Source organism: Megalobrama amblycephala, linkage group LG21 (assembly GCF_018812025.1).
Source record: "Megalobrama amblycephala isolate DHTTF-2021 linkage group LG21, ASM1881202v1, whole genome shotgun sequence".
NCBI classification, from domain to species: Eukaryota; Metazoa; Chordata; class Actinopteri; order Cypriniformes; family Xenocyprididae; genus Megalobrama; species Megalobrama amblycephala.
Window position 1 is genome coordinate 9,278,881 of NC_063064.1, and position 24,759 is coordinate 9,303,639.

The following is a 24,759-nucleotide window of genomic DNA, read 5'->3' on the forward strand; positions in this document are numbered from 1 at the left end:
CTATCTGTCTGTCTGTCTGTCTGTCTGTCTGTCTGTCTGTCTGTCTGTCCGTCTGTCTATCTGTGTCTGTCTATCTATCTATCTATCTATCTATCTATCTATCTGTCTGTCTGTCTGTCTGTCTATCTGTGTCCGCGTCTGTCTATCTATCTGTGTCCGTCTATCTATCTATCTATCTATCTATCTATCTATCTATCTATCTATCTATCTGTCTGTCTGTCTGTCTGTCTGTCTGTCTATCTATCTGTGTCCATCTGTCTATCTATCTATCTATCTATCTATCTATCTATCTATCTATCTGTCTGTCTGTCTGTCTGTCTGTCTGTCTATCTATCTGTGTCCGTCTGTCTATCTATCTGTGTCCGTCTATCTATCTATCTATCTATCTATCTATCTATCTATCTATCTATCTATCTATCTATCTATCTATCTATCTATCTATCTATCTATCTATCTGTCTGTCTGTCTGTCTATCTATCTATCTGTGTCCGTCTATCTATCTATCTATCTATCTATCTATCTATCTATCTATCTGTCTGTCTGTCTGTCTGTCTGTCTGTCTGTCAAATCTTTGTCAAGTCAGCATCAAGTTTTGTAAAATTAGTTGTATAAATTTCTTTGATTTTCAATTTATTTTAATTCTACATCTTCCAAATACGTCCATTGTCATTATTGGGATTGTCATCCTTTTTACTTCCTTTTGTGTTCAAATAAACATCTGCCTTCTCACCATCACTTTATTTTACAGTTTTTCTCGGTCGCTTTGGTGCATTTCTCACATCACTATTTACATTTGCACAACAGTTAATGCAGTTCTCAAAACAATTAGTACAAACTGCAAAACCTAGTTGATAACCTGCAAAAGCGTGTCACTTGCTCAAAATGGATAGGTCATTCCTCAAAAGCAAGTATTCGTGTCAATGAAAGTGTCAGTGTCATCAAGATGAAAAGTCCTGACACCATTGTTTATGAACAAGATAGTCAAATGGCTTTATCATGTTTTCATTATGACAGTTTACTCTGTCAGTGTTTTCCAATGCAAAAAAGTCAGATCTTGGTGACACTACCTGAAAATGCTCAAGACAGCACTATATACTATTTGCACAGCCATTTGAAAAATACAGTAAAGTTACACATTACTGTATTGAATATGTATGTTTCACATTTTTACTGCATATGCTCTTTGCAATTCTGTTCACAGCATTGTGCAAAAGAAAAATTACACCCTTATTTGCAACAAACATAAACTCCCTTTGGGTAGAGCTGTGCACAACTGTAAACAATATTGAAGTACATATGGCAAATCTTTACTGTAACACTACTGTACACTACAATACACTAAATGTGTGATGCAGTAAAGCTGTACGTCTAAATGTAAATTGTACAAGTTCTTGTCCCACTGCAAGCTTCATGTATGACACAATGACAGTAGTGCAGTGCAGATTGTTTAGTGCTGAATTACTGTCCATTTATACACACCTGTTCTCCCGACAAAATGTTTGAATAATTGAATTTACAGTGGTTTTCCCAACATTTGGCTGCACCCTTCGACCAGCCTCAGCCATTGTGAGGCCGTGATTGACAACATGATCCACAATTGTAGCCCTGATTTCATCAGGGATCTGCCTATGTACTTGGCCTCTTCTTCCTCTTCCCCTGTTTTGTCCCCTTCTCCTTCTTCCCCGCACCCTTACCCCTCTTCCACGAGGCTGACCTTCCATTTCTGTGTCACAGTATTGTAGAAATGGTACACCTGCTTGGTTCGTATATGCTTGTAAAGTGGGGGTTTATGGGATTCATTGTAGATTGTAGAGAAGTGGCTTATCATTGGTTGCAACTAATGCTTCACACACCCCTTCTCATCAGTGAAAGTTGAGATTCACTTGAGAGAAATTGTTCAATTTAGGAGACATTTTCAGGAAAAAAAGATTTTAAAAAATGTGTAAAATTTGCTTGACAGATTTTGACAACTAGTTCAACATTTTTGTATGTAATGACTCAAGCAATGAAATGATGATTATTAGTTTTATATGGAATGACTATTCAGCATTCACAAGTATAGTTAATTTTGACTGACATGACATAAGCAAATGATAATGTTATAAAACAGCAGAGAGTTGTATGAAAGCAATTGATGCATGTCCAAAAGCATTTGCAATTTGTTCGAAGGAATGAGAAACTGCTACTATGATGTGCACACATGACTAAATGTTGTGGAGATTGAACTAACTGTTGTGCAAATGTAAATAGTGATGTGAGAAATGCACCAAAGCGACTGAGAAAAACTGTAGTAGATGGGAAAGTAGAGAGATCAACAGGAAAGTAATGATAGAGAGAGCAGGAAATTATTAAATATTATATATAAATAAATATATTAAATATATTAACTTAAATATATTAAGTATTAAGAAATGATGTGAGTCTTGAACTCTGCCACCCTCATGAGAACCCACTCAACATGCCAGAGAATGTGCACTAACATCCATCCCTTTAAATGTGACTTCTTCAAATGAACCCCTGTCTCTCATTTCCCCAACTTCATCCTGTTTTCTCTTAAATCAGACTAACATTTAACCATACCTGCCTTTCACTTCAGAACCCGCACCTAAGGAGACTGAAGTCACACGGCGCTTTTCTTTAGCCTCAACCGTCAGCTCCACCTCTGCACCACGCATTAAAGGTACAAAAACTGCTTGTGTGGTTTTACTTGCGTGCATGATCACATCTGAACACTTATCTGAACTAACATTTACTTCGTACATTCAGTTTAACAGCGTTAAGTTAAAGAAGGCAAACTTTATAGTTCAACTGAATCGTGCATATGCATTTTAGACGCATTATGCTTGCTCCCTGCATGCAACAAATGCACGTCCTTGAATTAGCAGGGATTTCTACCATATTTAATTCAGCTACTCAGGTAATGTCAGTGATATGACATACACTGATCAGGCATAACATTATATGACCACTGACAGGTGAAGTGAATAACACTGATTATCTCTTTATCACGGCACCTGTTAGTGGGTGGGATATATTAGGCAGCAAGTTAACGTTTTGTCCTTAAAGTTGATGTGTTAGAAGCAGGAAAAATGGGTAAGAATTTTAACGAGTTTGACAAGGGTCAAATTGTGATGGCTAGACGACTGGGTGAGAGCATCTCCAAAACTGCAGCTCTTGTGGGGTGTTCCCGGTCTGCAGTGGTCAGTATCTATCAAAAGTGGTCCAAGGAAGGAACAGTGGTGAACCGGCGACATGGTCATGGGCGGCCAAGGCTCATTGATGCACGTGGGGAGCGAAGGCTGGCCTGTGGGGTCTGATCCAACAGACGAGCTATTGTAGATCAAATTGCTCTAGAAGTTAATGCTGGTTCTGATAGAAAGGTGTCAGAATACACAGTGGATCACAGTTTGTTGCGTATGGGGCTGCATAGCCGCAGATCAGTCAGGGTGCCCATGCTGACCCCTGTCCACCGCCGAAAGCGCCAAGAGTGGGCACATGAGCATCAGAACTGGACCATGGAGCAGTGGAAGAAGGTGGCCTGGTCTGATGGATCGTGTTTTCTTTTACATCATGTGGATGGCTGGGTATGTTTGCGTTGCTTACCTTGGGAACACATGGCACCAGGATGCACTATGGGAAGAAGGCAAGCCAGCAGAGGCAGTGTGATGCTTTGGGCAATGTACTGCTGGGAAATCTTGGGTCCTGCCATCCATGTGGATGTTACTTTGACACGTACCACCTACCTAAGCATTGTTGCAGACCATGTACACCCTTTCATGGAAACGGTATTTGATGGTGGCTGTGGCCTCTTTCAGCAGGATAATGCACCCTGCCACAAAGCAAAAATGGTTCAGGAATGGTTTGAGGAGCACAACATGAGTTTGAGGTGTTGACTTGGCCTCCAGATTCCCTAAATCTCAATCCAATCGAGCATCTGTGGGATGTGCTGAACAAACAAGTCCAATTCATGGAGGCTCCACCTCGCAACTTACAGGACTTAAAGGATCTGCTGCTAACATCTTGGTGCCAGATACCACAGCACACCTTCAGGAGTCTAATGGAGTCCATGCCTCAATGGGTCAGGGCTGTTTTGGCAGCAAAAGTGGGACCAACACAATATTAGGAAGGTGGTCATAATGTTATGCCTGATCGGTGTATTTCAGAAATGTGTCAAAAGGACAATTTAAAATTAGTCAGAGGTATAAAGATTTATCTTAATATATTTATAAGCAAAGCTCTGCTGCTAATGAGCTCACGCTCGCTGTAGCTTTTAACTTTCTGTTCACACGTGCGGTAGTGGAATGGTCCACTCTAATCCATGATATGGGGGCCTATTAAGGGTGTTAAAATTTGAATGGTGATATCCTGACCAAAAAAAAAATGGTGAAAATTAATAGGTTATATATATATTATATAGGGTTCTGGGTATTTGATGAGGCCCCAAGCAACTGCTTACCTCGCTTGTGGGTTAAGTCCGCCCCTGCATACCATGTTGCAGTGTTCAAGATTTGTTTCAAATCTTTTTGATAAAACTCCTTTGATGGTCATCACAATACCAACATTTCCAAAAAGTAGTTACAGTTCCGGTGAAATTTGATGATTCTTAATACCACAGTAAAAATCTATTATAAAGAATACACACTTTTTTTCACAGATATTAAATTAAATTAAGCAAGGCGATATAGATTTAATTAGTCAATTAAATATGTATTTTATTTAGCTAATTGGCTGTTTACTATTAATTTTCATTGAATTATTAAAGTAAACATTTAAAAAAATAATTAATTTAATGGATCAGTGGTAATTTTCTGTTTTTCTTGTCAGTATTGATATTTGATTCATATATACACTATGGGGACAGTCGTAGTAATATATTTTTAAATGTAATTTATTATTTAATAGGAATTTGAATTGAATTTTCAGCATCATTACTCCAGTCTTAAGTGTCACATGATCCTTCAGAAATCATAATATGCTGATTTGATGCTCAGGAAACAGTTGTGCTGCTTAATATTTTTCTGGAAACTATGATAAATTTTATTAGGATTCTTTGTTGACTAGAAGGTTAAAAAGATCTGCAAAAAGGTACTGACCCCAAATCTTACATGCAAGCATTTACAAGAAAGCAGCCACTTGTCAGTCAAAGAGCTCTTCATATTTTGGCAGTATTCAATTCCATCGATACTACTACAGGTCCAGCCCCGCAGGGGGGGCTGGGTGGGCCTGTCCCACCTATTCAGTGGCTTAGCACCCTGGCAACCCAACTCTCTGGCCCACCCTGAAAGTCCTGTAGCCCACCTAACACCTCCTTAGAACTGAAACTGGGCTTTCTACACAGAAACTGGCATTGTTACATGTTTGGTATTTTACTATCAACCTTTGACATCCCCAGCTCCTTCATTGCACCTCTTATAATATGTTTGAAATGCATAGAATCAAACTGTGCACTTTGTAGCAAATGAATCCCCTAAAAAACATGAAGAGACAGCTGCACTGAATAATAAATACTGACTCTTGATAAGCTGACATTTGGGATGTGGCATGACATTTAACAGTGAAGCCCCTCTGTGCAGCTCTGAGAATATAGATGCACATGAGTCTTTTGTTTCTTGTGGCCCCATTATTCTCTTTTATTGTGATGAAAGCATTGCAACTGGAGGGCAATAATGAAAAATTATTGTGATTATTAATCTTGGATGGATAGGTTGAAAGAATGTGATAGATGAGCTAGACTTCTTTTCTAAAAGAAATGCATGTTTGTGCTTAGTTCCTCTCTCCGCTAGCCTTAAGAGCAAGAGGCATCAGATCAAGAGCGACCCTACACCATTTGGCTATGAAGGTACCACATGGAAAGCACGGCATGTTGCATGCTGAAAATTGTCCTTGTAAGATGTTTTTTGGTTTGTTTTTATTCAATTATTGTTTATAGTAAGAGGCCAGATGATTTTTATTCAAAGCGACAGGACACTATTTGCCAGGAAAGATGTTCTGTTCAAGTTTGTGATTTTACAAAATCTTTTCAGTTTCAGGGTCACCTCTATTGGGACCTGAACCCGAGACCTTTTGGTTTACATCTATTAACCGGGCTCTAAAAAAAAGTTTATTTTAATTTTTAAATATAAAAATATATTTTTTATATTTTCTTATCTACTTATATATAATCTATTACCAGGGCTAAATAGAAAAAAAAAATGATTTAAAAAAAATACATATATAATGAATGGCATAATTATTTTTTTTGTATTGTAAGTTGTATTATTATTATTAATATTAATAATAATAATAATAATAAAATTATTTTAATTCATACTTCATTCTTTAATTTAAAATATATTTCTTGCATGTTAATATTTATTTGAACTTTTTCATTATTTTTTCATTGAATATTAAGTTTTCTTTACTAAAAAAAATGCAAGAACAGTTTGAAATTATACAGTTATTATAATTATACAAGAAACTAAAAAAAAAAAATGTTCAGTGTTCAAAAACACTGAAAAAAATAATGGCAAACATGGCCAAACAATACTGATTTGTAATTTCCAACTGATACAGATGCTACCAAGACTTGCAGTTTTGAAAAAACATTATCTTTTGTTGAGCCTGCATTGATCTAGCAGATATCATGCTTGTTTTTTTATCTATTCTGATTTCAAGTGTTTATGCTTGCGCTGTGGTGGTGGTTTTCAGCTCATGTCAAGTGTGTGTATCAAGCTTCAAATCTATAGTTTCCCTCTGTTTTGTGCTCTATCTCTGATAAATTGGTGTGTAAATTTCAGAGACTTCCTGTTGCTATTTTACATTTTTTTTTTTTTTTGATTGGTGCATGATAATGTGAGGTTTCGTTTCACATGCAGTGCTACCATTATAGAGATCATGTTTGATGAAACAGTGAATTTTCTCACAGACACCATGCGAGGTGCACATCCCACTGAGAGCAAAAGTAAAGGTACCGTCGGTACCAAGCCCGCTGTGCCGAGGTCTGCGTCTCAACCAGGTAATCATGTGAAAAAAGGCAGCGATATGCCAATCATATCGGGTTCTCTCGGGTGTTTTTGTCTATTTTCATTCCTCATTCGATGCCTGACAGTGACAGAAACAGTCAGAGTTATTTTCATTGAGTGCTTCAACATCTTGTCTACCTTTCACAGAAGATTTTTCCGGAAAACTCACGCACTAGACTATTCCCTGTGCATCATCTCTCATATTTTTTTTTTTACTGAATGATGTTAACTCTTGTGTACAATTTTCCAGGATGGAGTCAACGGCGTCTGCCATCAATGGATGCTGAGGATTTTGAGACCATTCCTTCTAGTGCTGAAGAACTCTCCATTTCCTCAGATGGAGAAGATGAAGGACATAACAAAAACGTAAATGTCTTTATCCTCATTTTGTCCACATATCTCACCTTCCAAATTTGGAATTTACTCTCATTTCATCGCTCATGCACACGCTTTTTCACATTTATTGACTCTCCTGTCCCTATGTTGAGAGAAATAAAATGTGAACTTGAAGGTTATTGTAGTTCTAGATTAAATGTGAACATGCATTTACTCATCTCACTTGCACAAAAACATTCAGTTTTCCTCAAAATGAATAAAAACAGTAAAATGCAATCTCAGAATGCAAACCTGTAATAATGAACTATATTAAATTAAACAAATATACTTTATGTATCTAATCTCACTTTATTAACCAATGTCTGACATTCAATGATCTAATTCAACCATACTAAAAAGCAAAAATTACTTTAGATTAGATTTATAAATAGTATCCTGTATCCTATTCTTCTTTAATCCAGAATTGCAGCACTGCTGAAAGGTTTGTTTGTTTGAGCTGCGCCCTCTACTGTACTGGCATAAATATGAATTACTTCAGCCTGAGGCTTATTCATTTCACTTTTGATGTGAAAGTGCTTTAAAGGTCCCGTTTTTCGTGTTTTTTTTGAAGCTTTGATTGTGTTTATAGTGTGCAATATAACATGTGTTCATGTTTCGCCTGTAAAAAAACACAGTATTTTTCACATAATTTACTTATCTGTATACCGCTGTTTCCACTGTCATAAAAACGGGCTGATGACTTCCTTGTTCTATGAAGTCCCTCCTTCAGAAATACGTAACGAGTTCTGATTGTGCCAGCGGTTCCTGTGTTGTGATTCGACAGCAGTTTAGCGCTCCTTGACCGGAAAGGTCACGCCTCTTACCATAACGTGGAGATGCACACGCTCAGTGTTATTGTAAACATGTCTTTAATTTTACCCTATCAATTTGAGCCGGAATCAGACCCGGTGATTGGACTGCGGGATGAAAATAACAGCGTTTCGACGACATGGCGACAAACACACTCTACAAACGCAACTCTTGTGTATTCCTGTGGGCGGAGGTTAGTCAAAAAACTGTTTTAGTGACGTCATTAAAGAAGGAAGTAGAGGGATGTAGTCCAAACTGGCCGTTCGATGTAGGCGACTTCTGTTAAATAAAATATCTCGCTTGGCATTGAACTTTGAGCTTTAAAATTTTACAGATTTTATTTATACTCTAACAACAACATTACACACTAACTAAAGTTTGAAACATGGGATCACGAAGAACGGGACCTTTAACATTTGCCAAAAATAGAACTTTATTTGTTGTTATTAAAAAACAAACAAGCAAACCCAGTCCAGGTGAGAAAAAGTAACGCAAAAGTAATGTAAGGCATTACTTTTCATAAAAAGTAACTAAGGCCACGTACACACTGCAGCTAAATTCGGTTGTCAGTTCACCTTTTAGTGCTTAATCGCGTTCTGTACACGCACAGTTCAGTAAAATACGGGAGTGACAACCGCATTCTACAACCGTAGGCTATTAACTCCCGAAAAATGCAGACGTAGTGACAACCGCAGAAATTCTATGCAGTGTGTACGGAACCGAACTGAACAACTAGTTGTTAATGACGTTTACGTGCACCGGTGTAACGTGTGTCTCTCGTGTATGCGCGGCGAATCACAGGGAAAGCACAAGCCTATCCAAATGCTTTATGCTGAAAATCGCGATTCATGTCTGCTCACTTTAATAACTCCATAACCCCGTTTGCTTTATGAGACGAGCTTAAACAACAAGCCCAAAAAGCTTATAATGAGTGACCATGGCAACACAGAATGAGTGCCGCGCGCTGTGTGAAACAGGCCGTATAAGCATAAACAAAACACGACGCCTCCGTCGACTGTGTTAGTGTGTTTAGTTAAATTGCTGAAAATAACGAGTCTTTTGTCACTTTAATATTACTTTGGTCACGATAACGGATACCAAACACGAGAGACGCCAGAACGTCGCTATGGTTTCCAAGCTGTCAATCATCGCAGTTTCTAGAGTGAGTCATGTTCTGTACACACATGTAATGATAATTTAGGCGATTCACTCCCGCATTTAAATGCGGTTCTCACTCGTGAAACTTTCAGTGTGTACGTGGCCTAAGTAACGCAGTTACTTTTTTAGGGAGTAACGTAATTGTAAATAATGCTGTAAAAGTAACTTTCCCCAACACTGTTTCACACACATAATACAGTATATATTAGTAGAATATTATGTTTTCTTTTTAAGAAATTGGCAAGAATACCCATAGTTTAAAATTATGCAGTTTAAACAATTTTAACCCCAAATAATTTTTGAAAAACGTCCATTGTCATTTAGACCTCACTGACTTGCAAAATTTCATCTTTTTCAAAATATCTACCACAGAAGAAACAGAAAGAAGAGGTTTGGAATGGCATTAGTTTGAGTAAATGATAACCAAATTTTCACCTTTGGTTTAACTGTCCCTTAAAAAGTAAAAGTCAGACAATCATATTGACCCCTTGTTGAGCTTGTTGAGCTCCTGGTTCTCTTTTTTTTTTTTTTTTTTTTTTTCAGAATTTAAGCAAGCTCAGATAAAAGATAGCAACATTTTACAATTAGTACAGAAAGGATGCCAGTTTATCTTTGACTTTTAAACACCCAGAGGAGTTTCTCTGTGTTTAATCCTCCTGCCTGATGAATGAGGAATGGAGATTTGCTTCAGAAGTGAGGCTTGATAACAGCTATGCAGCAAAAAGTCATCCAGAACCTCTTTAATGGTGGCTAGAGGGAATTAAAGTGCACATGCATGGTTCCTACCACCAGAGGGCATCATTGAATAAACAACAGATAAGATTTCCAAGAAAAGATTGACTAAACACAGACCCCTGCATGAATCTTAATTTCCCTGTCTATTACCTTCCAGTAAACCCAAAAACTGGTGCCATGACCCTGAAATAAATTATGCACATCTTTGTCTTTCTCTTAAGGGGGATAATGATCGCTATCAGGTGCAGCTGACGTACGAGTCAGGTACTGCTCAGGATCTTTCCGTGGAAGCGGGGGAGTTAGTACAATTCTTAGAAGAGTCGGAGAATGGCCACTGGTGAGTAATGAGTGAAGTCACCATCCAGATATATTCCTGCAGGCATCACATGCTGCAGTCATTCTAGAGGGCTTCACTAAAAACCTGACAATCACTAATGAAATTCACACATAGCTTACTTTGTTTGAGATCTCATTGTTGGTTCTCTTAATATCATTGTTCTAAGTTTTGCTTTAAATACCCCACACAATCAAAATAAGAGTTTCATTAAAATGTAATCAGAAATTTGTTGATTTATTCAACCAAGCCATTTTTCTAGAAATTAGAAATTGGGTTAATGACATTTCTTGTGTCATTTATTTTTTTCAAAAATACATTACACATTTAATTGACTTAATATACCTCTTTTATGATAAGTCTCATTTTAATTTCAATAGTAAAATTAATTTTTGTCAGGGTGATAAAACTGTCCTGATGTTAATGAAGAAAAAAAGGGAAAAACACTCATTGAATGAATGAGTAATGTAATTGAAGAGGAAAAAATATTGAGAAAAATACACCTTATTAATATTTTAAAAACCCAAAAGGCATGTGTATATATAATTAAGATGAGTTGAGTACATTCACGTGTGCAATATGTTATGTTATTGCACCAAATGACATTTTCAGAGTTGCTAAATTGAAACTTCTTGAAAATGGTAGGTGAAACCAACATTTCTAAATGCATTTATAAGAAATTGGCACGTGTTATTTGCAAGTTATTTTTTCTTAATTATTATTTTTCTTCTCTCTTATTTGTTGTTTAACCAGTTGCCTTAAAAAGCCGAGATGAAAGAGAGGTTTCACAGGGGTCTAATGCACCCCATTTTGGGGATGCTGAATACCACCTAATCTAACATTTCTAAACTAAAATGAAAAAGCCAGCCATATTCTGAAGTATCTCATACATATTTAATCTTGAAAACTGTCTCCAGTCATTTTTTCTGCTTTGTAAAGCATTTCAAAGTTTTCTTTGCTCACCAATCAACCCCCTCAAACCCTTCATAAGAAGTTTTCAGGCTTTCATGGATGTGGATGTTTTGACATTGTGCAGTGCTGAGCTAAAGTTAAGGTAGCTTGAGCCACAGGAGGCTTTGGAGTTTGCTCATTTGTGTCAGGAGGAGTGTATGCGATACACAGCCAAGAAACTTGTGGATGGGCTGTACTGTCTACATTGATACTGATCGCCAATATCACAACATGATCCCAATATCCCACAGTATAACCAATAAAAAGTTTTAACCTACAAAAACACAGTCAACTTTCACTGTGCACTCATATTAAACTTGACCCAAATATGACATGTTCTGCTGTAATATCCATGTTGGTCCTGGAAAATAATCAAGATCCAAGCTCCTAGAAATCAGGGGTTAAGCATTTATTTCAGTCGACATGTTTTTTTTTTTTTAACTCCCAAGATCAATTTAATTAACATTTTACAAGCTAGCATGTAGTTATCAAAACCAATAATTTAATTTACTATGGGCTCTACAGAATTTAGAACATTATTGACTCTTACTATGTAATTGCTTGTATCGTACAATTTCTAACTCCAGGTAATAGTTATGGAGCTCCCAAGGGGACATGGTGATGGAAAAAACTAAATTATATTTGCAAAAGTTTTGTGTTCCCCCAAGAAAGTTTGAAATCACCCCCTATACACTTTAATAGGGCACCATTTGAGGGGTCAGCCATGTGCAGCCATAGTGGACGTATCCCATAATGCACCGCAATAACGACAACTGATGTACACTCAACCACAGACATAACATTTTGACATAGAATGCAAAGTTTTGTGAGAGAATGCAAAGTTTGGTAGGAGAACATAAAAGTTTTGCAAGTGAAGGCAAATGCGTTGAAATATAATTTTTCTTTCCATCTCAATTTTCCTATGACTATGTCTCTTTATGGGTTCCGTAAAAAATGTATATAATCTGTAACTATGATGGTCATAGAATTAAAGGTGCAATATGTAATATTTTCTGTCCGCTAGAGGTCGTTAGAGGCATATTCAAAACAAATGCGTAGCTTGATGACGCCTAGTTTGAGTGTGAAATCTTGGGACATGTGGTCTTCACCTCACAGCCGGTGGAAAACAATTGGGATAGGACTCGGGAAGAAATCATGTTCATGGATGCGATTATTAACGTTACTGTAGTATGAAGCAGAACAGGGCCGAGTGTTGTGGGAGCTGAACGAGGCCGCTGGAGCGATTGCGCAACACACGCCTCATGAGCAGCGGAACTTTTATTATGCCACAGTCGCCGGCGCCGCTTCCGCTTTTCTGGTCAAGCATATTAGGTAACGCAGCTCTGTTTATCATATTAGATACATTTGAGTGTGTTGAAAATTATGTTATAACGTACTCTGTGCGTTCGCTCGGCGGCTGCTGTGAGACATTTGTTGCACACCGCAGTAAGATAGATCGATTTTAGAATATCATATTAAATGCTGGATGGCGTGTGCTGATAAATGGCAAGACTAAACGTGTTGAGCTATATAACAATAATTCGTTTTCTGTCTATAAATATATCAAAACAGTTGTTCCCTTGTCTATTAAAACATGTATATGAAAGCGTCTTTGGTGATTCCATGGTTTCTACAAAATAAAAGCGGAAGCTGAGGGTAACGCGGGATTGATGCAATTGACAGGCGACTCGTCCCGGAGCCTTGGTTAAAATTGCAATTTTCTCACAATTTACAAATAGTTGCAAACATTTGGGATATTTTAAGTACTTAAGTGAACAAAATATATAACACTGGCCTAGTGTTTTTTGGATATTTTACTGCAAAATTCTTACATATTGCACCTTTTAGCCACAAAACAAGACGAATGCTCCCAACCACAAGGGGGCAGTGTCAACTTGGAAAATTTAGATTTTTCAGAACTTCCTAAGTCAATGTGATGGATTTAAGTTGACCAAATATACTTTTTAGATCAGATGTTCGTCCATTACAATATACTGTCCTGCTGGAAACATGGACCATGGATTGGGATATATTGTCCTCCAATTCTATTTTAGGAGCAACTGCTCCTGGCTAGTAATCAGCTGCATTTCTGTTGTGTTGTGGCCTTATTTAATTGTGTTTTGAACTATTAAGTACATTAGCTGTGTCTCATTTTGAAGGCTGCGTCCTCCGGAGGTCACATTGCGTCATTGAGGCTGCATGATTTCAGTAAACTGACCAATACATTCCAAAGTCATTAAAAGGTTAGTTCACCCAAAAATGAAATTTCTGTCATTAATTACTCACTCTCATGTTGTTCCACACCTATAAGACCTTCGTTCATCTTTGGAACACAAATTCAAAAGATATTTTTGAAATCTAAGATGTTTTTTATCTCCCATAGAAATCAATGGAAGGTCCAGAGAAGTATAAGACATTGTTAAAATAGTCCACGTGACTACAGTGGTTCAAACTTAATGTTATGAAGTGACAGTTTCCTCTTCCCTATCAGTCTCATACGTAGTTGATGCAGTAAACGCCGTGCAGAGCTTCTGTGTTTAAGTCCGAACGCCGGCTCATTATTGGACGGCTCATTATTGGCCGGCTCCAGCATCAGCATCACACACATGCATCATGGTGTTCATGTGAATGAAGGTCTTACGGGTGTAGAACAACATGAGGGTGAGGTAATAATAACAGAAATGTTCATTTTTGGGTAAAATAAGACATCCTTTATGAAGTATGCGGCCGACAAATGTGACCTCCAGAGGACACAGCCTTAGAAATGAGACAGCTATTGTTTGGTATTGTGGGCCACCATATATAACAGGTCCATCAAACCTCTTTCGTCGTTTGATTGAAAATTCCAAGGAGTCAGACAATCATATTGACCCTTGGTTGAGCTCCAGGTTCTCTAGCACAAATCTGTATGTTCGTGCTGCCGTTGAAGATGAACACTGTCTCTCATGTTCTAGGCTAGTCAAGAACCTTAGAACTCAGAAGACAGGACTGGTACCACCCACTGTCCTGCAGTCCACAGCTGAGGAAGTAGACCTATACAGTAACTCTGGTACCACACACCAATCCCAGGAAGAGCAGCAGAAGGGAATGACTGACATTACCACTCTGGACACGCTTAGTTCAGACTGATGGTCACCATAAAATTCATTCACAGATATTTGACGCATATTGTATGAGGATTAAATTTTTTGTGGCGATGCATTAGATGATGCACTTTGACCTCTCATGTCACTCAGTCCCTTCTCGCTGTAACACATATCTTACACATGAATGCACACAAGACACCAACGTGAAACATACCGGCTGTAATTTAAGATCTAGGTCAGTGGACGGCGAGACTGGCGGAGGCACCTGCTTTTTTTTTTTAAAGAGGTGTGCATGACATCACCTCCACAGGCATGCACTTCATTCCATGAAAACTTGGCATGCTCACAATGCCACTTTTGGTCTTGTTTGTCTGGTTTTCTCAAACTTTTGCTACTAATAACAAGGTGCTGCATATTCATTTAAAGTTTTGACTAAGAGCAGAGGCAGCTCTGGACTCAACTGTAAGGATTATTGTCATGTTAAAGGGTTAGTTCACCCAAAAATGAAAATTCTGTCGTTTATTACTCACCCTCATGTCGTTCCACACTTGTAAGACCTTTGTTCATCTTCAGAACACAAATTAAGATATTTTTGAATGAAATCTGAGGGTATCTGAACCACACATACACAGCATCTTCGTTGGGTGAACTAACCCTTTAACACTGACCACAACATATATACAAATAGTAAACATACAGTATAAAGAGTAATAATGTGAGATATTATTACAATTTAAAATAACTGTTTTCTATTTTAATATATTTAAAAATAAAACAATCACTTTTGGTCAATATAATGCATACTTGCTGAATGAAGGTAATAATTTAGGTTTAATAAAAAAAAAAGTACTGATCCCAAACTTTTGAACGATAGTATATGTATATATGCCAATAATATTATTACATTTTATATTTTGTTAAATATAATTGTTTGTATAATTTTAATATATAAATAATGCATTTAAAATGTAGAAATGAAAATACATACATTTAGAAATGTTATACAAATGTGATAAAAATCTATAAAAGTAACTTTAAATATAATAGATATAAAATAAAAAATCAGATAATAAATAAAATAATGTTATAAATATAATAAAAGTCTGTGTGTAGATACACATGACAGTTTTATATATATAGTTCTATGATTTATGACATTAATTATTAATTTTATATATATATATATATATATATATATATATATATATATATATATATATATATATATATATATATATATTATTTATTTAATAATATATGTACAAAAACAATTAATGTCATAAATCATAGGACTTTTATATTTTGTTAAATATAATTGTTTGTATAATTTTAATATATAAATAATACATTTAAAATGTAGAAATGAAAATACATAAATTTAGAAATGTTACACAAATGTGATAAAAATCTATAAAAGTAAATTTAAATATAATAGATATAAAATAATAAATCAGATAATAATAAAATAATGTAATAAATATAATAAAAGTCTGTGTGTATATACACATGACAGTTATATATATATATATATATATATATATATATATATATATTACATATAATATAATAATAAAAATAAAAATAATATATAATATAATATTATATATACATAATATATATATACTAACAATTAATGTCATAAATCATAGGACTATACTATGTATATATATATATATATATATATATATATATATATATATATATATATATATATATGACATTGTGAGTATATTTACGTGTATTACGTATGTATATTTTGAAAATTACTTTTGTATTAATGTATTAGCCTATCTATTATATCATATTACATTATTTTTACAAAAAGTTTTATTTGAATAAAAACTAACATTTTCTTTATGACAAAAATATTTTATTGCTTCATCCTTATCATCCTATAGATTCATCCTTATTGTTGAGCCCTACAGCTGTTCTGGGCTGAATATAAATACTGAAGTCTTTGTATGCTTTTCATGTTGCGCTTCAAGCTTCTTCAACTGTGCTCTAGCAGGAACAACTCCCTCATCCCATTTCAAAAGACGTAAAGCACAGTAATAACTCTGAAGGTTTGCGTCTTTGTCATGTCTTTTCTGTTTTCTTGTTTGTATGAATCTTGTCCTTGCTATGATCGAGTGCTTTTGCAAGGTCTGGTTTTGTTTGCCACCTGTTTCCTGCTGCTGTAGATGGAAAGACTGTACATTACTGAACTCCTCTTCCCCCCTTTTTTTTTATTTTAGATATTTTCAGTGACCTCTGCACCGCTGCCCTCACCGATACAGAGGACGCAGACGACAGCACCGGGCCGCGTCCCGCTCAGGACAGCAGATTTGCATGCTGAACGCGCCGTGATGTGTCCTCGCTTTCCGTAGTGCCATGCTTATACATCATACTCGACAACAGCTCGACATCTTTTGTAATACTACACAGACATCTGCTCCGCTGAAGGAATAGGTAAACTCTGCTGCTATACGACCGTTTTGAGAAAGACTGACCAGAACAGATTCCAGTCTTTTCTGGTCTTCTCCAGCGCTGACGTGACATTGACAACATTCTGCAGTCGTGAGTCAGAAATTCAACATGCAGCCTTCGTGCGTTCACTCTGCTGTGCCTTAACAGCAAATGCAGGGGTATTTGAAGGGAAATATCCAGATATAATCGCAACAGACTTCTGTGAACACCGGACATCGTGTGGTATGCTATCTGCGCTGAGATGGCCGTCTGAAAACACTGAGAGGAAGAGACTCTAGACCGTTCCGTCCTGCTGAAACTTCTACTGAAATGCTTAAATATACTTGATTGTTTTTGTTGTTTATTTCTTATTTGCTTATGAGACTGTTGGTCAGAAACACAGCACTTTTGATGAATTAATGTACAATATTTATACTCTCTTTTATATCCTGACATGAAAGCCATCTGTAAAGTTTCGTTCCTTTGCTGTTTGGAAAGCTGAATATCTTTAATCCTCCTCACATATTTGCCTCTACTTGATATATTCATCTCTATCATGGTGTGGTTGTACATAAAAAAATCTTGAAACGTAGTTTGAATGTGTAATATTTACAGATTTTTTATATTTCAGATGATTGTTGTAGCATAAATATTCCAGCTTTGCTGTTATTTTACAGTACTGCACGTGAAAGTTGTCAGTTTGTGCTAAACAATAACAGAATCCAATACAAAAATCATATGTACTGTATCCTTCCTGCTATGACATGAAGAACCAGACAATAGTTTGACAGTGAATGTAGTAATGATGCCAAATGTTTCATCTCATAACCGTAAATATCCACATATGATTGTGATTTAAATATAATTAGTGGTTTGTTTACTTTCCGTATCAACCTGATCTTACTGGTTTGCTTTATTTGTTTGTATGTAAATATATAAGCACAAAGATTTCATATTGAATGCCTACGTAATTCTTGGTAGTTCATATGTGAATATTTTGCTTTTACAGCTTCCCTATGGATAATATTACAGCTGATGTGAATATGTATTACATGACTGTACATTTTCAAATCCATAATGAAATACATTCATTACAAAACCATATATGACTTTTCATATGGAGACTATGAAACCTCAACCGACAAACTTCGTTAGATAGATAGAAATGCCATGGAACTTCCGCTTGTGTTCCATCAGACTGTTTTCGGTTGTAATTGGAAGCTTTATTTTTAAGAGAAGTGCACGTCTGAGAGAAGGACAGTGAGGAGAGAGAGGGACAGGCAAGATTCGCTTGGCTTTGTTCTACAGAGGGTGCTTTCAAACTCCCAAAAACTCCTGAGGGGCAGCAGGAGAGTAAAGCAGAAGAGAGAGAGGGGGACACAAAGACTCAGAGAGATGTGACGAGCATTGAAACCGAATTTTAAAAAAGTGCACTCTACAGCCTTCACTTTGTCCCTTCGGTTTGGCTTCAGGTGTCTAAAGATTTTGAAGACACCTGGCAGTCTATTTATCATGAGTCGTTCCTGCCCGAAACCAGGCCGGGCAGAAGAAAGAATGAGACTTCTGTCAGCAGGAAAAGGGACTGCTCTTTTGGACGAGAGGAGGGCAGGCTGAGTCTCAGTGCTCTGTTTCAAAGGCAGTTAATGGGGCGAGATCACATCAAGACTGCAGGATGATAGATTTTATTTCTATAACATAGCTTTTGGACAAAAGAGTTCACATTTAGGTTATTAATGAATGTGAAGGGGGAAAAAAACCAAAAACATTTCATAGTTTAATCATGCATTCGCTTATTTTCATACACTGTCTTAATTTAGTTTATTTACTAATAAAATACTGTTTCTTCAGTTATAGTTAGGCTAATAAATTAATATGGGATTTTCCAGTATGGATGTGCATTTTTTTTTTTTTTTTAAATAGGCTAATGCTTTTACAATCCCAATTAAAATCTCATATAAAATTTTATATTAAAGTATATTAATCGATGGAAATTATGGTTAGCATGTTAATGTTTGTAAGGCTAAACAGGCATTTGTCTATGAAGCTAAACAATGATTTTCATTGTGTTTTATTGACTTTGTTCGCCACTTTCTTTGTGTGTTTTTATGAATTACATTGCAGTTTTATGTCTACATCAAGTATCTTGTGTTTTATTCATAATGTTAAATACAAGCAATAATTTTGTCTCACTTTATCACTGGACCGAGCTGCTGACTACACACAGCGCGCATCGCCGTTTGAATTCAAAAGCCAATCAGAGGCGTCCGCTTCAGAACTTCCGCCGAGCTCTTCACTCTCAGCCAATCGGCGTTAGGCTCTTATGTTTGCTTGCTTTTTTGAATTCAGAGAGCTAGTTGAGCAGAGCCACCTATCAAATGAGCGTATACAATGGGCTTAAAATTTCAACTAAACTTATTTTCGTAACTTAATCGTATTCTTTTGCACTTTGGACAAACTTTACGCGTCATTGCGACGACGGCGGTGTTTACGTTTGCAAGCGTTAGTTTTAATCAATAGTTTGGCTAACATAAACCCAGATTGCTCAGCTGGTTCGGCAACCAGCTGAACTCTCAGTGTTTCTTCATTCACCAGAACATTTTCCAGCACATATCTGGTCTAGAGTTTTGTACGGTAAGTTTTCATCATATATCTGTTTAAAGCTAAATACAAGGCTTTGTTTAAGAAGATAATCTTTTGTTTAGAAGTTAGCTAGCCACCCCTATGCTAGCGCATGTCATTGAAGTGCATTGAAGCTTCCAATCAGCTGTCACAGCATTGCTCTCAAAAAAAGCTGTCAGATCTTTACAATATGTGCTAATTTATTTCATTACCGATTAAAATGCATATATGCTATGTTTTGTTACTCCTTTGAGGGAGTTAATGAACTACAACAACAGCATTTTATTATTGTAATGCTGCATTCAGAATAATTACCCATTAAATTCATGCAACTGGTAAGTTGAATTTTTTTTTTTTTTGTTGATTGGTTTTAAGATTCATTTTAGATTTTAGAGTGTGTGTATATATATAATATATATATATATACACATACACATTCACATTTTTATATATATATGTATGTATAATATACACATATGACATATATACATGTGTGTGTGTGTGTGTGTATATATATATATATATATATATATATATATATATATATATATATATATATATATATATAAATATTCTCCTCTTCCTTTATACTTCATTCCCTCATGGAAGCTTGAGTGTTTGTCTCTCTCTTTTTTTCTTTTTCTTTTTTTTTTCCCTGTGCCGCCCTTTTCACTACTTTCTCTCTGGCCTCCAGCTCTTGATATTCTGGACAGGACTGGGTCGCCACCCCTTGTCACAGCGCCATGGCTGACAGCAGCATAGTTACTTTAGGGCCGGGCCGCAGCCTGCTGGTGGACTCCTCCGTTTACGACTCCCGAATGGCTGAGACCACAAAGGAGCAATTTTTCATGGGTCTACACGCAGATGAGACAGAGGGTAAGTGAGCCGCTCTCTTTCTCGGTCAACCTTATATCAACTGACATTTCTGTAGGGTGGACCATTTTACTGTGCACAAACATAACAACAGGAGGTTATTTTCTCCTGGTCTATTTCCATAGAGATTCACCTTTGCCTGTGGTCTTTTCTCTTTTTCAGATGTATTGCCCAGAGTTGAGACCAGGGTGGTGTTGGTGGGGGAGGCCGGCAACATCGCAGAACTTGAGAAAGCCCTTCAGGTACTGTAGAAGAGAGTGAAGCTATTCAATATTCATATAGATTGATTTCACTGTAGCCATAGCCATATGGTTTTTACTGAGCTTCATTAATGAGATGCAGTAATTTAGAATGGTCTGATTTATTTTAAGTTCAGTGTGAGTTCTGATGGGGAAAAAGTTTGAAGATCTTCTAATCTGATTAAAAGTAATTAGTTCGTTAACAGGAAGTCATTTTGTGTTTGCCAGCTTAGTGCCTAGTACAAAAGATAAACATTAAATTTTTCCGTTTGCCTGACTCAAACAATTTAACTGAATTTAGGATCATTTTAAGATATTCCTGAAATTAAAAATAAAATTTAAAAGGATAGTTCACCCAAAAATGAATATTATCCCATAATTTAATCAACGTACGGATTACTTTTATGATGGATGGATGTGCTTTTTTTGGGCTTCAAAAAAATGGTACCATTCACTCCCATTATAAAGCTTGGGAGATTCAGAATCATTTTTAATATAACTCTGATTGTGTTTGGCTGAAAGAAGAAAGATACAGTATACACCTAGGAAGGCTTGAGGGTGAGTAAATTATGATAATTTTCATTTTTGGGTGAACTATCCCTTTAAATCTGAAAATTAAATTCATATACACTTGTGTCCTTGACTGATTAAAGTCTGAGTAACAAATGTAGTACACTTACTTGCACACTTACATGTACACTACCGCTCAAAGTTTTAGGGTTGGTCAAATTTTTGAAAGGAAGTCTCCTGTGCTCACCAAGGCAGTATTTATTTGACCATAAATACAGAAAAAAAAGTATTATAGTGAAGTTTTATTAGATTTGACAATAACTGTTTTCTATTTGAATATATTGTAAAATATCAATTTATTCATGTGATGAATTTTCAGAAATCCTGAAGCTTAAACATTTATTATCAACGTTGAAAACCGTTGTGCTACGTAATATTTTTTTGTGGATTCTTTGATGTATAGACAAGTTCAAAACAGTTCAACATTTATTTGTAACATTATAAATGTATTTTCTGTTACTTTTGATTCATTTAATGTGTCCTTGCTGAATAAAAGTATTACTTAAAAACAATTTCACTAACCCCAAATTTTTGAACAGTTATATAACAGTTGTTTTTCCTTGGGACTTGGAAAAGCTTCAACCAGGGTCCAAATTAAAGGGTTAGTTTCAGCCAAAAATGAAAATTATCCTATGATGTACTCCCCCTCAAGCCATCCTAGGTGTATATGACTATCTTCTTTCAGATGAACACAATCAGAGATATATTTAAAAATATGCTTAGTCCTCCAAGGTTTTTAAAGACAGTGAATGAGGGGCTGTGTTTTGAATTAAAAAATAATGCATCCATCCATGAAAAAAGTAATCCATACAACTCCAGTGGGTTAATAAAGGCCTTCTGAAGCAAAGTGATGTGTTTTTATAAGATCCATATTTAAAACTTTATAAATTAAAACAACTAGCTTCCAGCGGATGACCATACGCAGAATGCGCAAGTCGACTTGCGGCGGAAGGGTATCCTTTGACCCGACGCACAACATGATGAACGCAGAGGATAGAGCAAAACAAATCACCGGTCACGGATTATAAGTCTAATACGATCATTTTTAAAGAGAAATTTTGGAGGATTTTGATATAAGAGAAGAGGAGCTTAAATTTGTTGCGCAGCCCTATTTGTTTAAATCACGAGAGGCATCTAAGCTTACAATATTCCTACATACATCGCGTCAGAGGATTACTCATTTGGCGACTTGCGTGTTCTGTGTATGGTCGTCCGCTGGAAGCTAGTTATTTGAATTTATAAAGCTTTAAATATGGATATTTTTCTTAGAAAAATGGATCGCTTCGCTTCAGAAGGCCATTATTAACCCACTGGAGTCATATGGATTACTTTATTTATTTATTTATTTATTTATTTATTTATTTTAAATGGATGGATGTAGGGCTGGGCGATATATCGCATGAGATTGTCACGCGCATTTCGTCAGTAAAGCCGGTTCCCTGATTACCGCGAAATCGCCATCACCTGCTTTCAAATGGAGCTGCATTTAATAGACAGAACCGTAGATCACTGACAAGCTACGCAATATTGCGTTCATTATTGCAGATGAATTGCCTTCGATAATGAACGCGATATTGTGTAGCTTGTCAGTGATCTACCCCATTCAGAACCATTATAAACCTTGGAGGACTAAGGATATTTTTAAATATATCTCTGATTGTGTTGGTCTGAAAGAAGATAGTCATATACACCTTGGATGGCTTGAGGATGAGTAAATCATGGGATAATTTTTGGGTAAACTATCTCATTAATGTTTTTGGCACCTTCTAATGGTAGATGTATTCAAATTAATTTATCATCTTAAAATATTTCCTTATGTCCATTTTGATATTTAATAAAAAAAAAAATATATATATATATATATAATATCAGTGCTTCCCACACATAGACTTTACTTGGGCGGGACGCCCATGTATAATAACGGCCGCCCAAGTATATTTGGAGACACATTTTTGCTTTTATTATTTTTATCCTCTTATACATTTATATCCGCGCAAGATAATGAAACCATCCGCGATCGATAAACTAGTCGTTTCATACCTGCTCGTTATGTGTGCGTCAGAACTCTTTACTCCCGCTGACATTCCCACGGGTGCTGCATTCTGCAAAGTCACAAGGGGGCACTGTTGCGTGTTCTACAAGCTCGCGCAACAGCGCTTCAGTCTGCTTCAAAGTGATTCTCAATCAATAAAAAGCGCAGATTTATGCCAAGCGATTGCTAATGAACTCAAGTTGATGAATTATTACAATGTCTGCTTTATGGCCTTTATATAAAATGTTTTAGACGATTGTAAGAATCTGAAGGATCAGCCTGCAATAGTACAGACATTTCAAAATAAGAGTACCTGTGTATTTCGAGCTTGTTTATAATTAAAAGTCACATGCTAAGTTTTTTCTATTTCTTTTGGGCATTATTTGTATTTTGGTTACACAATAAATTGTATTTAATTTGATTTCCATTTAATTCATAGTAAATTATTGTAGTCTCCCCCACAGGAAGAAAAGACTAAGAACATTATTTAACACATATTATTCATTTTATACATTTTACTAGTAAAATCTGTGTCCCATTCACTGAGAGAGACACTATATGACAGCAAGGAGAACATAGGAAAAGGTGAACCATTTAAATGCTGTAATTTTGCATAATTTACAATGCATAATAATGCATAATATTAGTATGTAATTAAATGTAATATGTTATGTAATTAAAATTAATTTCAATAAATAAAAATACTGTTAAAAATCACACATTATTTGTTTGTCTCATGTAGTAGACCATTTTTGTGCCGTGGGTAATAGGAGGATTTTTTTGCATAATATTATATTTATAATATTATGCATCTAAGATCATTGTGTCACTTACAAAAGAAAACAAAAAAATTAAGACTTGTAGTGATTTTGTTGATCATATTTTAATTTTGGTTTCTTAATAACATGAGTGTCATCACATGGAATTCTGGAGAAACACTACTAGATCCTAGGTTAACAGATGGTAAATTTTCTAATGAGATCAAATTTAAGATGCCTGAGTTGAAAGTAACATTAGTATATAGTAGACATTCCTCTGGTTTCACAGACAAGGCTTAAGCCAAGTCCCAGACTAAAATGCATGTTTGAGAAATGCCACTGTGCTGTCTCAAGATGCACACCAGAAAGGTTTGTTTCTAAGGCACGTTTATAAAAGCTACTTAATTGTCCTAATTAAACTGAGGCCTAATCCTGGCTTAATCCAAGCCCTGTCTGTGAAACCAGGCCATAAATCTTTGTTTTGAATCATGCAGTGTCTGCTTGAGCCGTTTTAGCCCAGGACAGATGCAGAATTTGGCCAAGTCTGTCAGTAGTACGGTACCTTTGAGATCAGTGTTCTCACTGATTCTGAACTGGACTCAATGCTGATGAACATATTACTTAGCATTATTGCACTGAGATGTGGTATGTGGCGGTTGGGAGTTGATGAACAAAGGTCATGAATGTCATAGGCTCTAACAGTTGTGTTTGGAGGGAACGCAGGGTAATGACTGGGACATTTAGGCTCAGAGCTTGATAAATGATAAAGCTGG

At 36.1% G+C, this 24,759-nt stretch overlaps 2 protein-coding genes across 16 annotated transcripts in view; both read left to right on the top strand.

The window, feature by feature from the left end:
• Window positions 1-17,997, top strand: part of mcf2l2 (MCF.2 cell line derived transforming sequence-like 2) — a 115,351-nt gene extending 97,354 nt beyond the window's left edge. For 5 of the 9 annotated variants that reach the window (XM_048172143.1, XM_048172145.1, XM_048172148.1 and 2 more), the window contains 7 exons: window positions 2,597-2,680; window positions 5,768-5,839; window positions 6,905-6,994; window positions 7,252-7,367; window positions 10,301-10,416; window positions 14,319-14,413; window positions 16,685-17,997. In XM_048172143.1, the coding sequence (XP_048028100.1) occupies window positions 2,597-2,680; window positions 5,768-5,839; window positions 6,905-6,994; window positions 7,252-7,367; window positions 10,301-10,416; window positions 14,319-14,413; window positions 16,685-16,785 (674 nt within the window). In that variant the 3' untranslated portion in view covers window positions 16,786-17,997. Of the gene's footprint in view, window positions 1-2,596; window positions 2,681-5,767; window positions 5,886-6,904; window positions 6,995-7,251; window positions 7,368-10,300; window positions 10,417-14,318; window positions 14,414-16,684 lie in introns of those variants that run through there. The other 4 variants (XM_048172149.1, XM_048172150.1, XM_048172151.1 and 1 more) reach the window with 4 other exon arrangements.
• Window positions 17,998-19,165: 1,168 nt separating this feature from the next.
• The window catches only part of ect2 (epithelial cell transforming 2), a 45,286-nt gene continuing 39,692 nt past the window's right edge, over window positions 19,166-24,759 (top strand). For 4 of the 7 annotated variants that reach the window (XM_048172154.1, XM_048172155.1, XM_048172157.1 and 1 more), the window contains exons 1-3: window positions 19,166-19,526; window positions 20,209-20,390; window positions 20,550-20,629. In XM_048172154.1, the coding sequence (XP_048028111.1) occupies window positions 20,258-20,390; window positions 20,550-20,629 (213 nt within the window). In that variant the 5' untranslated portion in view covers window positions 19,166-19,526; window positions 20,209-20,257. The remainder of the gene's footprint in view (window positions 19,527-20,208; window positions 20,391-20,549; window positions 20,630-24,759) is intronic. The other 3 variants (XM_048172159.1, XM_048172158.1, XM_048172160.1) reach the window with 2 other exon arrangements.